Source organism: Scleropages formosus, chromosome 23, assembly GCF_900964775.1.
Source record: "Scleropages formosus chromosome 23, fSclFor1.1, whole genome shotgun sequence".
Lineage (NCBI taxonomy): Eukaryota > Metazoa > Chordata > Actinopteri > Osteoglossiformes > Osteoglossidae > Scleropages > Scleropages formosus.
Window position 1 is genome coordinate 7,252,755 of NC_041828.1, and position 18,253 is coordinate 7,271,007.

The 18,253-nt window shown below is 46.5% G+C and overlaps 1 protein-coding gene across 3 annotated transcripts in view; it reads right to left on the reverse strand.

Annotated features, from left to right (window-relative positions):
• Positions 1-18,253, reverse strand: part of LOC108933317 (retinoic acid receptor beta-like) — a 99,963-nt gene that overhangs the window by 1,726 nt on the left and 79,984 nt on the right. For 2 of the 3 annotated variants that reach the window (XM_029248450.1, XM_018750266.2), the window contains 6 exons: positions 18,022-18,163; positions 12,947-13,107; positions 6,724-6,900; positions 3,978-4,182; positions 2,655-2,813; positions 1,424-2,149 (listed from right to left, as the gene is read on the reverse strand). In XM_029248450.1, coding sequence (XP_029104283.1) covers positions 1,932-2,149; positions 2,655-2,813; positions 3,978-4,182; positions 6,724-6,900; positions 12,947-13,107; positions 18,022-18,163 — 1,062 coding nt within the window. In that variant the 3' untranslated portion in view covers positions 1,424-1,931. Of the gene's footprint in view, positions 1-1,423; positions 2,150-2,654; positions 2,814-3,977; positions 4,183-6,723; positions 6,901-12,946; positions 13,108-18,021; positions 18,164-18,253 lie in introns of those variants that run through there. The other variant, XR_003797287.1, reaches the window with a different exon arrangement.

An 18,253-nucleotide genomic window follows, 5' to 3' on the forward strand; every position in this document is an offset into this window, starting at 1 on the left:
GCACAGTGCCCCCCGTTTGATATGCGTCACACACCTCTCTTCAATTTGGAGTCCTCAATGAGTGTATACATAACACACTGCTTTCTGTTTCACAAAGGTAGCTCAAACAGCTGAATGGTACAAAAAGAGTCTCTTTCACATGCAGCTCAATTCAAAGTAACATGGATCATTAGTGCCCTCAAATATCTGCTGATAGTCACTGTCAGCGCTACTTGAACACAAGAACCAGAGATGGAACTACTGCTGGACACTTTGAGAGGTAGTGGAAGTTGGGTGGACATTCTGATGTTTTTCTAGCAGCAAAGAAAATTCATAATAGTTAGTTAAAGTAGCTCACAACACTCAAGTATAATTTACTGTATCTTGATACAAGGTCATTTAAAGCTTGGAGTCGCCCCCCCCCTCCCCCATTGTTTGCATAATAAGAGAAGTCGTTTGTGGTCTTTTCATTCGTTTGCACGATATTTTTGTCTCCCTGCACTCCCGCAGAGAGATTAAGTACTTTTTAGTGTCCAATTAAGACAGAGATGTGTCTTCTGTTTGATCGCGGCAGTTAAGAGAAGGATTGTTGAGACGGAGAAGTACGAAATGGCCTGATGCCGCTCTATTCACCTTCATCTTCCACAAAGTTTTATTTAACGTTGCCTAGCGCTGCCACTTCTCACGGGTGCATTATTGGCCCTTTTAATTAAGCGATTTGGTTCCTTCCACTTCCGAGACGGGATACATTTGGCCCATGGCAGCCTTTTGAAAGGAACACCTCCAATTACAGAGCACCCCTGTGGTTTTCAAACATGTCCTTGTGTGGAGGACAAGGTTGGCCGTCTGCTTTTAATAAAGCTCAGAGGACCTGTTGTTTTCATGCAGCAAGAACATGGTCACTCCTTCCTTCTGAGAAAAGAATGGGCTTAAGGATTTTCTGTCATTGTCACGCAGCCAACAAAGTGAAACTTGGGCACCGAGCATAAATAAAGGCTGTGGCTTCCATGAAGTGCGTTCCTTACGTAGTGGGAGAGATGACATCATTACACAGAATGATCCTGACTTGACCTAATGGCGGGGGGGGGGCTGCCGTTTCAGTAAAATTTAACTAAACCTGACTTTATGAGCCACCTTTATGAGAAAGCAGTTTGACTGAACCTATATACAGTATGTGTGCGCGGAAATACACAACTCCCCAATTGTGACCACTTGTCTCATACTAATGTGGCAACTGCAGAGTATGTATGAGATAGATCTAGTAATACTGTATCTACGGCAAGAGCAGTAAGACCTCCATTGCTGTCAACATTAAGGCTGGAACAGATCCGGCATTTCGTGCGGAAAAGGGGTCCTTGCATTCTTACCACATGTAGACAGACTTTGATTTAGTGAAATGGAAATAGTTTTTAAAATAAAAAAAAAAACATACAAAATAGATTTGCACACTAACTATGAGAACATTCTGTTTTAAAGGACTCTGATAAGTAAGGTTTTTATCTTGCTGTATACCTTGCCTTAAAAATCTTCATTAAGACAATGAGAAAGCACCACGAAATTAATAGGAACAGCGGCTCGACCATACGATGGTATGTACAATGTACGCTGACAGTAAGAGAGAATTAAACCACTTACCAAACTGAGCCCGTCATGCAGCTATGAATTTACACAAGTAACCTGAGCAGTTTCACCTCCTGTGTGGGCATGTGGCGAGCGCGACGGCACATGAACACAGTCCGGTCCCCCCGTGGGGACGTGCCGCCGAAGCTCAGCAAGAGTTCAACATGAGCGAGTCGGTCCTTTGAGGCCGTCGGTGTACTTTAAGGAGGGAAACAAACAGCGAAAGCGAGAGGGTGGGTTACTTCTGGGTGCGCCCTTCGCTTGCCAACCTGTTCTGTGCAAAACGATGTCCGAGAGTCCGCCCACGGGGGTCCGCCTCTGCTAGAGGTTTCCTACTGCTCCTGGGCGGGTGCGGCGCTGGGGCCGTCCTCGGGCCCTGGGGATGGGGTCAGCGACATGGCAGCAGGCTTGGCGCCGCTGGCCTTGCCCGGGCCACCGTCCTCGGAGCTGCCCTGCCCTTCCTGTCCCTCCGAGTTCTCCAGCATCTCCTGGATGAGTGGGGGCATGGAGCCCGGGATCTCCATCTTCAGGGAGATGACACGCTCTGCACCTGCGGTAGCGAACAGACCCCTGTGAGTCAGCCAGTCACTGGTGCCACCCCCTCTCAAGAACTGTGCATCGCCACAGCAGCCAGGACCTTTTTAACAAGCAACTTTTATTTCTCCCGAAAAGTAACAGCCCTGAAATCTAACCAAGACAAAGGTTCCCGGTATTCATTTTTCATTTAATCCAATGCATTAATAACCCCAGAACGCTCTTGATAAATTATGGTCTCCTCTCCTAGCACGAAACAAAGACAAAGCCACTACACTTTTAACTTCTGCTTCCCAGCTTTCAGATGGGGAAAGGTCTACACTCTTAGAGCAGAGCTATCTGGAAGTGGCCATTAACTTGTATACGAACAAGGATCAAAGCGATCCAAAGCGGTTAGTGAAGTGCCCAACACCAGACACACCAGTGGCAATAAAGGGCATTTTTCCCCCAGGCGTTAGCAGCACCAGTGACTGGGACAGATGCGGGATAGAAGCAGGCCAAGGTGAAGCCTACATTCGGACCTTTGGCACTGATGCTTCGCAGATCCGTGATCTTCATCAGGGTCTTGGGGAACATGTGCGGCTTGCTCGGCCGGCGCTTGCGTACGTAGATCTTGAGCGCTTCCAGTAAGGGCTCCTGCAGCTGGTCCACCTTTGAGGGTTCCTCAAGGTCCTGGCGGTCTGGAAAACACAAGAGAGACCCAGCGTGAAGAGCTCTTTGCATAAACACAGATCCAAGTCGTTCAGACAATAAACTGGAGATGGTCCGGTGATCGGTAGAGTAGCAGGATCTCATGCAGGAACACGTCCTTGAGATAAAACGCTAAATGAGCGAAAGGACGGTTAATTCAGCTTCGAGGGCTCTCCTTCTACACAATAGCAGCCTCCAATCATGAAGTTACACAAGTGAACGCATGTATACTGTATGTCACAGGACGTGACAGCGATAGAAGCCACAACGGAAAACGAATGCAAACACCGTGCCTGCAGTCCGGTAGGAGCCACAGACAGGCACTTGCTAGCAGAACTCGTGGAAACGCTTCTCCGAGAGCACACTGACAGGAGCAGGAAGCCTGTTGTACTTGGCACAGCCAACAGATGGCGACGCAGATACTTGAAAGGCAGCGCTGTCCCGCGCACCCTCTCCAAGGCAAAGCGCACCGCCACGGGTTGCCTTCTCCCCGCTCGATTTCCTTTTGATTGCATAATGTCGTGTGATATTTGACAGATTTCACACTTTTCTGGTGGAGCCGAGTCCTCGAAGCGGGAGCCGGCATTCATTTTTGTCCTCCACGGGTGCGGCACCGAAGACGACTTTCCCCACCTGCAGGTTCGCCATTGTCTCCGTTCAATAGGAGGTGCCAAACCCAATTTGAATTCACATGCCGTCCTTTTTTTAATGTCTGTCTTTTGTGCCAAAAGCAAGTTCAAACTCAGGTTATCCTGTGGTGGAACATCACAAAGAGACAGACTTTGACATGTCACATCTGCAATGCTGCTTTCATCCTTTTGGAAAGTAAAAGCCCGTCACGCAAAAGATTTGTCTTCAAGGACATCGACTGTATCATCTGCAGCAGAGGCTGCGGTCTGCGAAAGCCACGGTCCTACCAGACGGTCATCACCACAGGACAATGAGCGGTCACCGTGCTCTCTGCAGTGCTGTACGCGCAGAAACCCTTCGGACACGACCGCAGGACAGCATGCTGTGCCAAAGCCCTTCACATAAACAAACATCCAAAATCTAAGACCACTAAAGGACAGAAAGCTGGAACCGTATACTTTTGGGCCCCGGGGATCACGTGACACACGCTACCAAGCCATCGTCGGGCGCTTCAAGTTCCCTACCTCCAGAAATGAGGCAGATGGCGCTGAGGAGGCCGGTCTCTGTGTCATCCATCTCGATGGGGAGCAGCTGGTTTGCGAAGGTGAACACCAGGTCGGTGAGTGGACCGAAGCCGGCGTTGTGCATCTGCGTGCGGTTCAGCGTCAGGCCGTCTGAGAAGGTCATGGTGTCCTGGTCGGGGGTGTACCTCGTACAGATGCGAAGGATCTGCGGTAGCAGATGGAGTAAAGAGGAAAAAGCGATGAACAGTGACCATGACTGTCAGAAAAAGGAAATGAAGACCTGAGACTTAAAATTACATCATCATCATCATCATCATCATTATTATTATTATTATTATTATGACTTTCTCCAAAGTGACTCACAATTGACTTATTATTTATACAGCTGGGTATTCTTACTGGAACAAGTCACGGTAAGTTATGGTACTACAGTAGGAGAGGGATTCGAACCTGGGTCCTTCCAGTGGAAGGCGACAACTCTAACAATTCATTTACACTTATTTTGTTATTGGAAACTTTGACTTAGACAACCAGCGCATGGAGATAGAGACAGGAGGAAGAAGGTGAGATGAGCGAAGCCTCGCTAGACTGACGAGTACCTAGTCACCTCGTGCTGTTTCTGGCTCAACACGCCACCAACCGAGTGCGTTCAGACCAAACTCGCACCAACGGCCGAAAACCCTGCATTGAGACGCACTCAGACATGGAGACAGCTTTATTCCACCTGGAAAGGAAACACCCAACATGTCCCGTGAGCCTCTGGGAAAGGCGGAAGTTCTTGCACTCCAACTGGCGGCAAAAGGGCGTCTTTGAAGCACATTGTGCGCGACAGGGCTGACGCGGAGCAGTGCGATCAAAGGGAATAAAACATGGCTGTGCCGCCTAGCATCTCCCTCAGCGGCTAGCCAGACCTCAGGATGCTTCCTGCGCTTCATCGCATGCTCTTCAGAGGCCTGTCAGAGGAACGGCGAAGGTGCCACAGCCAGGTAAGCGAAGCGGTCAGTCGGTCATTTTATTTATTTCTACAGTATATATTTGTACAGCTCACGCTTTCCTCTTAAGCGACGTATCGTTTTAAACTGCTTAGAGGTATTTACCCGTTTATACTACAACTAGTCTTTTTACCGGAGCAATTCAGAGTAAATACCTTACTCCACCATACAGCTTTGGGTAGGCTTCAAGCCCAGCTCTAATCACTGTTGGCTCCTGTGGCAGGACGTGTGAAGTAGAGACATCTCAACTTAGCCTGCGTGTTTCACTGGATTCACCATTTCACAGAACGAGGCATGAAGAAGAGCGCCGACGGCACACACTTCTCGCATCCGTACACTCGGCCCCCTCAGCTCCTATCTGCTCATCTCATTTCTGACTGCAAGGCTCACTTCCCCGGTCCTGAAGCTGCATTAGGAAGAAAGTGATGAGGATGATGATGGTCATGATGGTGATGATGATGACAGCTCAAGCCAGTGGTAGCATCCCACCCCACACTCATCTCAGCCACTTAGCAGCTCGCTGCTCTCTTCTGACTCTGTTTCGAAATGCCACAGGGCGCCGGCATACGGATCACAGCCGAATTTCCCTGGGTCTGCAGGAAGACTGCCGGCTGTCCGCCGTAGGCTGGCTCCGGATGAAAGTCCCCGCGGTGCCGAGATGGGCGGGAGAAGGCCAGGACGGCTCAGGGAAAGAGAACGGCACGGCCCCTCCCCAAATCGCAGCGGGCCTTGAGCCCCATGCAGCTGTACGCTCTCTCCCCACACCAACCCTCCTGCCCCTCGTTCACCGCTCCAGCTCCTCCGTTTGCCGCAACCGCCAGACAAGAGAGGGGAGCGTGGTCACGGGCCTTCCGCTAACTACGTTTTCGTCCGCATCGCCCATTTCCCTCTAGTGCTACAAGCAGCACCCGAGGACGTTTCCAGCTCTTTGGCAGCCTTCAAGTCTGGCGCAGAAACGATGGGAGAATCTGCACACGAAGAGCTCATTAGAGAACCCCGTGCCATTTGGCAGCTACGCAAGGCGCTCGTTGACGTACGGCAGGGAGGAGACTCTAAACACGCCTTTTCTACTTGCTTTGTGTTAATTAACCTGCTCCCTCAGCGGACCCTCATTCCTCCCTTTGTGTTGCTAAGTAGCTCTTTGAGGGTCGGCCCAATCACATTTAAAGCAGATTTTGGCACAATGAAAGAGATACAACACCCCAGGCTGTGCAGCGGCGCTCACCGATCACTGACCCAGCTGAGATGTGAAGCCCAGGGCACTACTTCAGAGCCACAGGCTCACCTGGCGCTAAACCGAGGACAACCAGGGCCAAACGAACTCCGTCCAGCCCAGCCTGGCCATCCCACACAGACACACACACACACAGACCGCCTGGCCATCCCGCGGGCTTTTTTGCCGCAATAAAGCGCATCTACGAGCCTCGCGGGCCTCGCAATCGAGGCTGCTGCTCCGCGATAAAAGATGGATCCGCGCTGCAGGGCGCAGCGATAAGGCGCTGAATCTAATTTTCAAACCCAAAAGGCCTGGCTGCTGATGCTGCAGTGCAGACACAGCTCAGATCCATCAAGCAGGCGAGCACGTACACACGCACACACGCAGACGCGCAGACAACCACGTGGTCACATGTATATTGAAGAGGTATGACGTGGACACGCACAAACGTTGAGCGAGCACGTACCATACCTACCTGCACACACTCTGCAATGTTAACGCCCACACAAACACACACACACGCAAGCAGAGCACTCACCAGAATGTCCAGGCAGGCAGCTTTCAGCAGGGTGATCTGGTCAGCGATGGTCAGCCCTGTGAAACCAGGCACTCGTTTTGCAAACTCCACAATCTTGATAATGCACTTGGTGGCCAGCTCGCTGAATTTGTCCCACAGGCCCAGGTCAAGCCGCACGCGGTGGTCTGCACTCGAGTTCTGAATTCGGAAGCAAACAAACACGGGAGGAGGACGAGAAAAGCGCATCGTGAGCATCTGAAAGGATAAATAAATGTGTCTAACTGCTGTTGCTTTAGTCTCAGCAGAGATTTCCTGTGTCAAGTTCCCGTAATGCACCACGGAGACCAAATGGAGGTTATTTCTGCGCCTGCGAGGGGGCTGCTTGGCAAGACGTGCGGGCGGTGATGCAAGTCAGCGATACCGCCATGAGAGGTATGGGGGTGGTCTTTGATGTGACACCATTAACTCAGTGAGGACACCCAGATGGGCCTGGGAGGCAGCAACTGAGAGTATAACATGTTCCCTCACTTGGCTTTGGCACAAAGGGGGTGTGGGGTTTGTTGGGGTGGGGGGGCAACGAGTGGAACTGAAAGTGACAGGAAGAGGAAACAGTGTATCTGCCTCTAACAAATAAAGGATAAGCTTTGGTGAAGTGGTAAGTAAACATCTTAATCTCGCTGTTAATGGACAGAATCAGTGCCATTAATTGCGGCGCTTGGGCTAAATCGGATGTACGGCATGAGTTTGCATCCCCAATATCTGGAGAAGTCTCCCCGCGTGTCAAGCATCGTGACGGATTCAGCAGCACAGCAATAAATATGCGTCGCCTCTCAATTTTGTGCAGCCGACTGCATGTCCATAAGCAGCCAGCTGTGTTCTATCGCAGAGCGGCCTCGTCGCACACTCCCAAGTTCGGCGCATCGTGCTTCTCAAAGGCGTCACAATGCGGATTGGAAGGGAGAGACGCACGCATAAACGCACGCAGAACAGAGACAACAGCAATACAAACAGCGTCAGGGATGAGTCACGAGAGACATTTCTGAGAAATATACAATGTACACAAAGAAGCACTGCAACATGCACTTCACAATGTCTATGAAGGTCAAAAACGACACCAAGAAGTCGTAGCAGCTGGAACCGGTAAATAGTGTAGAGTTTATTGTTTCCACACGTTATCGTGCTTTTTTGGGGTTGCGCAGCCACCCATTGTGACTTTCTCCGGTCTCAGACAAGCTTTGGAACAGGAAACGAAGGCTCTAGTCTTAGCCCAGCAAGTGCTGATGGACTGAGAAGGTTCAAATATTCACAGTGACTAGCCCCAAGTGTGTGTGTGTGTGTGTGTCAGTGCATTTATGTAAAATACATGTGTGTTAAATATGTGCTTATATATTATCTCTAAGGGTGTTTGCTGTGGGGTAGACCACATACGTGTGTGTGTGTGTTGGTGCTGCACTCGGCTCAGATGAGCCTACTGCAAGCAGGGGGGACAGTCTGGACACCCCACACCCAGACAGCTTCACGCGTTTCTCCCCAACTTTATCGTGGACTGATGATGAGTCACCAACATCTAATCAGAACGCTTTTTTCCACCGAAATATGGTGGTGGTGAGAGAGCGGGGCTCCCAGGGCATGCGCCCACATTCCGTTTTGAACGTTTCTCACTAATGAATGAGGTGTACGTCTCTGTGATCGAACTGGACGTTTGCACAAACGCCCCCCCCCCCCTCGTTCATTGTGAGGACACAAACAAAGCATCGCAGAAACACCATCTGTTTCCCAGTTGGTAGGGAGAGGGAAGAGGCTGCACATTATCAGCCCCACGGAGATGGATCGCTCTTATGCCCAGTAAATTCTCTGGGGGCAGTTAGCGCGGACGGCAGGGTGGGCCGGATCTATAGCTGGTCTCCGGAGAGCCCTCCACAGGGAAAAGGCCACTAAATATGATCTTCGCTTAAGTGAAAGACACATTACAGGCGCGCTTAAATCACTCCGAATGAGCTCGGAGGAGCACAATAGGGCACATTTTGCTGACAGACGTCTGCTTCGATTGGTGGACGAAACAAGTGGAAGCGAGGTGCCGAGGTTCAGATATTAAAACAACTCGTCTTGCTCTTCCCTGAGCCAGGGCTCCGTGGTCCGATTTCCAGTGCAATCTCAGTCAATTACCCCAGCGCCATAATTCAATACAGAAAAACAAGGAAGTGGCCAGGGAATTCTAATTTCATTTAAGGGCATTTATCCAAACAAATTAGACAGGCTGTGGCATGTGAAAAATAACCTGGCAACGTTCAAGAAACGCAACTCAATAAATCAAACATGGTAATGTTCACGGCAAAGAACAAAAAAAAAAAAAAAAAAAAAGAAAATCACAATGTGTCAGTGGAAAATTAGGATAGTCATGTGTGCTACACTGCTAATGCTTACTGCTACTCCATCACATACATGTGCTGTGTTTTATTCATTTAGTCTGCACTTCTTCATCATCATCATCATCATCATCAGCACCATCATCTTGCTCCTCTTCACACCAGTGAGCCAGCGCTTCTTTCCAGAGAGAGCCCCTCTCCTATAGCTTGCAAGTCTTCTACCCTCACCCTGCAATGAACTTATAAATCATATCAGGCTGAGATTTAAATATTTCACTGCATAATTGAAGCTTTAACCTAATCTGAAGAGAGGCCCGCTCTTCTTCTGTTTCAGATAAAGAGATTTAAAAGGCATGTCAGGAAACAATCCGTCGGAATAACGAATAGAGGAGTTCTCACCGCCGATGAGTAACCCTAATTAATCACAATGCAGATTATAACCGTATCCCACGAACCCTGGACATGGAAGAGCAGACCTTATAACTGCATTCAGTGAAGAGTTTCGGAAAATTTCATTTCCAAGAAACATGCGTACAAAACACAAGCTCATTAGTGCTTCCAATTACTGCACTTCTAAGGCAGGAAATGGAAAAGACTTCCTTGAATTATGACCACTTGTGTTATTTATGGCCGTTTGCCATGAAGTCAACTGTATGAGAGAACTAGTCCAGAAGCAAAGTTATTTTCACTCTTTAAGTATAAACTTTATTCTCTTATTTTAAAAGTATGTTTTTTTTAGTGTTCTTTTCCTAACGTTCACTTTAAAAAAATCACTTGCTGAGTAAATTATATGGAAAGAGTATGTTTGTTCACAGTCTATGGTATGTACTTATAACATTACATCAATAAAAGGAATGAAAGACACAGGCTGACTTTCCTCCTTTTCTGCATGTCAATAAAGAGTCTGCAAGATATTGAATAAACAGGCTACATTATCTATAAGACATCTTCATGAAATGCACCCTAAAAAATATACATACAGTAACAACTGACGCCTATAAATTGTATTTTTGGCCATTTCTATGGAAAATAAAAGATTGAAAGATATTAATGGGTCACCTTCTGTGTTTTTTTGGAAGGAGGAGGAAGCGTGACGAAGCACGACACCTAAATAACAAGCCGAGACAGTCCAACGTAGTGACAGGTTATGTGACTGCAAACCTCCTGCGTAGTACCTCTTCTTATCGCAACATGTGCCACATTAGTAACCAGAAAACACCCTGCGCTTTTGCTAAGAGCATTCCCGTGGGACGCCTGGAAAGACCCGCAGTGCAGCTGATCCTGCTGCTTCAAACCTTCAACGTTACGTCTATCACCGCTGTGCTGTTAGTCAATCTGTGCTACCCAACTTCTCACTAGCAGGCCTATTCTGAGCTCTTCTTTGTGGTCCACCCCAATCTCAACATCCAGCAAGTCAGCAAGATGTTACCAGGTGGTATAATGGGGTAACCATGTTGTATCCCTTCAGCAAGGTACTTGTCTGGAATTCTTCAGGTAATATCCTGCTGAATAAGAGGCTAAAGTGATAACTTACTTTGGAAAAAAGTGTCAGCTAAACCACAAAGTGGTAACAAGCACAATTATAAAGTAAATCCTGAACCTGCTTAGGAGACAAGGTACCACACCTGAGCATTTCTACCATTAAAAGCTGCTGTATTAAATACAGGCTTCCCTCTCAAACAAGTATGATTTGTTCCTGAAGATCTATTCATGTAGAATTTAAAATTAAAAATAAAAATTAAAAAAAAAAAAAAATCACATTAAGAACATTGAAAATTATTTAAATGGGAAGAATAAATAATTGGAGGGTGCAGCAGGTTTGGCCTATGCCTGCTTTCTGGTGGTCTGGGGTTCGAGTCCTGCTTGGGGTGCCTTGTGACGGACTGGCATCCCGTCCTGGGTGTGTCCCCTCCCACTCCAGCGTTGCGCCCTGTGTTGCTGGGTTAGGCTCCGGCTCACCACAACTCCACTTAGAATGAGCGGTTTGAGACTGTGTGTGTGTGTGTGTGTGTGTGTGTGTGTGTGTGTGTGTGTGTGTGTGTGTGTGTGAGAATAAATAATTCATCAAATGTGCAAAATTCCACCCTTGTCTTCTAAAGAGGAAAAAAATCTAAGCGAAAACCCAGTCCAGAATATCAAAACTGCTCTACATGCAATTCCAGCTGGTACACAGTCTGCATGTTCTCCCTGTGTGCACATAAGTTTCTTCTAGGTGCTCTGGTTTCCTCCCACAGTCCAAAGAAGGGCTTCCAGTGAATTGGTGACTCTAAATTGTCCTTGAGAATAAGTCTGTGTAATTGTGATAAGATGGCACGTTATCCAGGATGTACATGCATCAAACTCTACATTTCCAGGACAAGCTACAGTTTTGAATAGATTCCAGAATATTCTTTGGACCATCACAACCCAGACCAGACCAACCAGTTAATGGAAGTGAGTGAGTGTTTTTTTGTTGTTTTATTGAGTCAAAATGCTGATTTTTTATGAAAATTGTATTAGAACTCACACTTCTTGTAAACTACTTTAAGGAGTTTTAAAGGTGCTACATAAAGATTATCAGAACACAACATAAGGAGGCAGTTCTTATAAGTACTGTAATCACTAGTCACACTTGTAACCCCTCTGCACTGGGCTATTCATAGAGTATCATTTGCAGTAAGTGAAAAGTAAACTATAAAACACAAAAGGTAATTCAAAATGCAATTATTTTTCAAGAGAATTCTATGAATTTTACCACTTCAAATTTAAAGTAACAGGTTCGGCTTTACTTTGCCTTTTCAACTTCTAGCATTTAAATTTTTTTTTTTTTTTTTTTTTGCTTGGGGTCAAAGTCTTAATATGTACAAGAGCCTTTGTTACATTTATCCATTTAGCTAATGTTCTTCTCCAAAGTGACTTACAATTATCTTCTATTTATACAACTGGGTATTTTCACTGAAGTAATTTAGGGTAAGTACCTTGCTCAAGGGTACTACAGCCAGAGGTGGGATTCAAACCTGCAACCTTTGGGTGCAAAGGCAGCAGTTCCAACCACTACACTACCAGCTTCCCCACTATTCATTATACAAGGGAGGCCTATATTTTGTATCAAATATTGTTGTTCGTGTTCACTCAGCCATCAGGGTCTCTGTCTGTGTGACCAGATTAATTTGTTAGTCTCGCATTTCACATTAAATTGGACAGGAGGATTTTTCATGCTGAAAAACTTTATTCATAAAAGATGATGCTGGAAATAAACCCCAAAGAGTGACACTAATGTAAAATGTTAAACTAAGCCGTTGTTGAGCATTAATCCAAACTTCTGCTTTGATTTACGAAGCTGAAACAGACAGTGGCATTTATTCCACTCATCAATCTGTGTGGACCAATGGCCATTTCAAGTGTGACCGTCGTCTGCTGCAAATGATCCTCTATTCTTGCTGGGCCCAGCAAGCCCAAACACATTTCTTGATGTGGTTTTCAACTGCAGTCAATAAATCCGTTTCACCACAACTTGCTTCTATATGAAACAAACAGCTTTAGAATAATAGAAAGGGTACAAACTTATATTTGCAGCGTGACGTTTGTGTTACGCCATCAATACTTGCACTGATGGGTACAATTCCATGTTTAATCTGCGTGCACACCTACATTTTCAGAGACTACTCCAGTTTCATGTTTTCCTGCTTGATTACTCAAGCCCAGATTACATCGACCCACAGAATGACAAGACCTAAACAGAGCAGTCAGCTGTATGTTACTCCCTAGTACAAGTTATTCTCGTTTGCTGATCAGGTTCATGATTTTGTCAGATTTTATTGATTTTAACAAAAGGGAAGTGATCTTTAAGTGCAGGGAGCACAAATAAAGAGCAGTGCAACCTGGACCCATCTACCCACCGTAGTGTACTTGCCCAACTGGCAGAGTGATGGGAAGGTCTCTTGGTGAGCCTTGCGGATCTTCTCCACAATGGCCTCCAGCTCCGCTGTCAGCTCGTAGCTCTCGGTGAACTCCGCCTTTGGGCTCTCCTTCTTCTTTTTGTTGCGGTCATTCCGGACCGCTGTGAGGACACCAAAGCATCGATAGAAAGAACATCAATGAGACTCCTGACAATGCAGTACCATTTTTTGGGGCAGCAGACCTCTCTCGAGAGATGCCTGTTTAGGATGAAATCTTAAGACAGGGACAAAACCAGATGTATTTACTTGTGTGTTATTTTCTAAATCCTGAATTCGGTGCTCCGACAGAAGAGAAACCGTTAAACTAAGCGTTACCAAGAGTCTGTTAAGCAATAAGTGACCGCATAGGTATATTCAGGTTTCAACTGGTGATGCATTTTTTTCTTCTTTTTTTTTTTTTTTTTTTTAAAAAAAAAAAAAGATTTTCCTGTTGAGATGCATGATGCATTCAGAAGACTCAACAATAAAAGGGAGCGGAAACGGTTATAATTCCCAATCTCGTCATAACTGAGCTCCGTGACAAAGACAGTCAAAGGCAGGGCAGGATTAAGTAAATAAATAAACATGTCAAACTACATCAGCACTGTTATTTAATGGCATGCAAAATGTTCATTAAGACTTTTGACCGTCATGCACAAATGCAGCAATGGCTCCATATAAAGTGGAAAGCAGGATGTCTGTGTTCCTGAGATGTTCTACATTCTGTCACTCAGTAAAGAGCAGTGGCATCTGGGTAAAAGGCTAAGGTCTTTAAGGAAAAACTAGCTCTGCCACATTATTAGACTAACTTCAGTCAGACAGAATAAAACTGGTCAGCTTACTCTCTTCACTCTCAAAAAATACAGAGGATTTAGTCTTGTATGGGTTTTAGCTCTGTTTGAAACCAGCATATAAAAAATATCCACTGTGAAAAAGTCAGGTTGAAAGTACACCTAGTGCTGAGTCAATATGGGTCAGAACAAGTCTGTGTGGTTTCTAACATCTTCATGTTTTACGCTCAGGGACCAAGTCATTCCCCTGTACTACTTTTATACAAACATTCACAGCGGGGTTTTATCACAATATCACTGCAGTGTCGTTTTACCATCAGCGGATTGATTTAAAAAAAAAAAAAAACATACTGGATTATGTAACTGCAGAACATGTTGGGGTTTAACCTAATGTGTGTCCTGTCCCACTCTGACTAGAGGATTACTTTTAATTATTCACTGTCCACATGATACATAATATAAGATGACCTATGATGGGTAGACACTGCTTGGGTTAACTGATAGAAACGAATTCACATACACTTTCTTCACTGAAGGACAAGAGAGTTCCTTTACAACCGACCTGGCAATGCTGGCATTCCAGCAGCACATAGCTCTGGGTTCAAGGGCAGCCATTATGGAGTCACACACTTGGTCCAGTTATAGTGAGAGTTCATCCTGTCCTTTGTGGATGGCTCACACTCAGCTGTCCTTGTTTACTCTGGTTTCCCTGTTAAGCCCCTGAGCAAACAGTGAAGCATGTGCGCTAACAGGATACCCTGAGATTGCTCTGGTTTACCACCCATACATAATTGATGGACCTCCTAGGTGACCGTGTCATGTATCTTCTCACTTCACCAGCCTAATTCCATTATACCACTTCTTCTGGGCTGAGTCCTACTAGAACGTCCTTCTCTGGGGGGGGGGGGACGCACACAAAGTCTCACTTGATATGCATGTTGACATTCTTTTAATGCTGCATCCTTCACATATGCTAGTCTTTTATTATCTTTTTTATAGTCCCTTTATGCTAAATATTTGGCATTTTAACAGACCACAATATGCAATAAATCTGCACTGTAAAAAATTTTATTCAATGGTGTAAAACCGTCAAGATACAAGATGTATCACTGGAGTCATTAATACTTTTTAAAACATGTTCATGGTCACAGGTGTAATGTGAGTGACCTGTGATCACTGATGTGAGTACACAGGGGGCTGGAAATCACTGGTGACCCCTGATGAGACCTGTGCAGTGACTAACAATAAATTTATCAATCTCCAACCACAGCGGTCCTCAGTCCTGGTCCCAGAAATCCCCTGGGCGCATTTTTTGCAAGTCTGCACACATCTCGGCTCCTTAACATCTCAAACCTGTATTAAAGTCCTAACACATGTCATGAGTGCCAGCTCACTGGCAGTAGAACACCAGAAATATCCAAGATGCAGCACAGGGTCCTGTCAGGTATCAAGCTGCCAGCATTTAAACTACTGACTGTAGAAACATACACACCATTTATGGGGGTCAGGGCAAGCTCTTGGCGATGGCAGGACCCACACTGCTGAGGGGAACAGACTGGGCAGGTTCACTGGCGTGGCATGATTGAAGGAGAGCATGACACGACAGTCGGATCGCCTCTGGCAATCAATTACTGGGCACTCAAACCAAATTACAGCGCGCAGATCTATTTGAATGATGCATTGGACCAGGGACCATGAAAATAAATGGGTTTTTAATACCCGAAGAGAGGGGAGAGTAAATATAGAGAAGAACTCAATCTCATCAACACCTCCCACAGGAAATAACCACTTTGAGGTCTCACAATGACACTGTGCATTGGTTCAACTGCAAAATGCAGTGAAGATCATCTGATTGAAAGCTCAGCCATTTGATCACAGAATTTCAAGGAGATACTGTGACTCTGCATGAAATAACTGCAGGTTTAGCTTAGAGTATTACCTCTTTAATAACACAGTAACTGGTTGGTGGTGAAGGTGGTTAAGAACCAGTGCGCAAAACTTTGGTGAAACCCTCAAGCTGGGTACGATAACACCTAGCTGCATCAATAGGCAAAAGGTAAAATAGAAAATGTATAACTTCCTTTAGATAAAATGCACATTCAGCAAAGCAAATTAAAAAAAATGATGTTTATGTTTTTTCCTTGGTTTCCTCGTCTACATGTCGTGATCCCTTAAAGAAGTCATATCGGTATGATCAATGATCCGTGTGGAGTTCAATATTCCGCACAGGAACTATTTTCGGAAAGGAGGGGGGACAGAATTACTCATTACAGCATCTGTAAGTTGTTTTCACTCATACACAAGTACTGATTTACAGCAAAAGAAACCAAGTGAGTTTGGGTGTCACAGCAGCATAAACGTTGCCAGGAAGACCCACACAGACTGACAAACAATAACCACTTCACTGCAGGGCTGCTGCTCGGTCTCAGTGGGTAACCACTCGTGTTACCATTTATTTCAGGGGTCACGTGACACTCAGGATGCTACAGTAGCCTTGACACTGACCCACACACACACACACACACACACACACTTCAATCTGCCCTCCCTATGCACACTTGCACAGCCGGGATTTTAATCAGCAAAAGACCAGTGCAAAACCCTTCCAGCGGGTGTGACATATAATTCCGTACAGGACCATCAGGCTGAAATTACCGAGCCCTCAGCGACTGTAGTGTCCCTCCAACCCACAGGTTGCATTCACGGGACGCCCTAAAAGGTGTTAAATTAGTCAGTGCGACGTTCCATCTGTTTCCGTTGCGTGAAACACGGCTTGGAGAAAACTAATGCAGGAAAAGCAATGCGCTGGACTCGTTCTACCAATCACAGCTGCCTGAGATGCATGCATATTCAATTAGTGCCCCCTCCCCATGGCAAACACATAGCATGGCTTGGGATGAGAAGAAGGGGCACAGGGCCACATGCCCTCATATTAATTTGCAGATGGCTTTGCAAAGGGGAAAATGCACAGAAGGGTGGAATCATCTCCTCACTCTATAATGGAGTATGAAGTGGAGATATTCGCCAGCGCTGATGTAATAAAAGGGAACCAACAACATGTGACGCGTAGAAACAGAAATGCACAGCAGTCAGCTTAATGAGAAGTCAGTTTTAACTACAACTGAAAGGAGAGAATTATGTGTTGGGCACCCCACCGGTAGTTTTCTGAGGAAGGAAATATTTACATCAGAACATGCTGCTACAACAAGTTGACAAAGGTACAACAGCAGCTGCCCTCCTAGGATTTAAATGTACCGCCTTCCAGGTCTCCTGTCAAGTTCCTCAACTACCACGAACCTTGCTCTCTGTACTTGGCAAAGAAGGTCCATATTCCTCCCTGAGCTGCTGGCAGCTGTCGCTAACGGGTTGTTTATGCGATGCAGGGACTGTGACGGTGAGGGTGAGGGCAAGGTGATGGATGGAGTAGCGCTTCGCCCTCCCAGCTGGAGGCCAGCAGTGGCATCATAGACCCCCCCGATGCCCTGCTTAGCATGTGGCGCACGACGTACGGCTGACGCCAAGGGAGCGGGCGGAACCCGCTTTTTGTCACGTGTGACAGATGAGCGTTCGGGGAGATGGTGGGGGAGGAGGGGAATTGTGTGGATGGGGGCGCGGGGGGCTGTCGACCAGGTGGCACCCCAGGGACCTCCTGCCTTCAACATCCATCTCTTGCACTGAGCTTTCTGCCTGTCTGCCAGTAAACAGGAGACCTGTATTACAATGTATTACACAATGCCAAGGCAAATCAAAGGGTAAGTGATGGGCAGCAAGGTGCCTGACCGTCCTCACACTGATATGAATATTAGTATGGATGTATCAGTATGAACACTGGTACGAGCGTCAGGTTTATAGCACTGAGTTTGAGGGCTTTTTCACAGGACGCAGCCTCTGCATTTCTGGAGTAACTCATCCACACCAACACACAGACATTCCCTACTGTCACACACTTACACCTAAAATTAGAAAGTCTGAAATCCTCCCATGATTTCTGCAAAAGGAGACTTTCTACAAAGAGGCCCTAAGCAATGGAGCGACGTGGAAGGTGCGGTCACACGGTGCACAGTGCCTCAAGTGTTCTGGGGAATGATGGATTCGCAGAATGACAGGCCGATTCTGGGAAGAACACGTTGTCTATTTATAACGACATCTTAAGAACGAAATGTGGAGCTCAATGGACTGTTGATGCGAATAAATCTTCAACTGCCACACAAGTAGGAGACGGAGACACGCTGATTCAGGACTCACACTCCTTGGACATGCCCACAGCGAAGCACTTCTGTAGGCGGCAGTACTGGCAGCGGTTCCTCGTGACCTTGTTGATGATGCAGCTCTTGTCTCGGTGGCATGTATAGACCATGTTCTTCTGGATGCTCCTACGGAAGAAGCCCTGGAAAGTGCAGAAGGAAAGGAAGGAGAAACACAAAGAGAGGACACGGGGAGAAGGGGAGAGAGAGAAAAAACCACTTTCAGTTTGTAA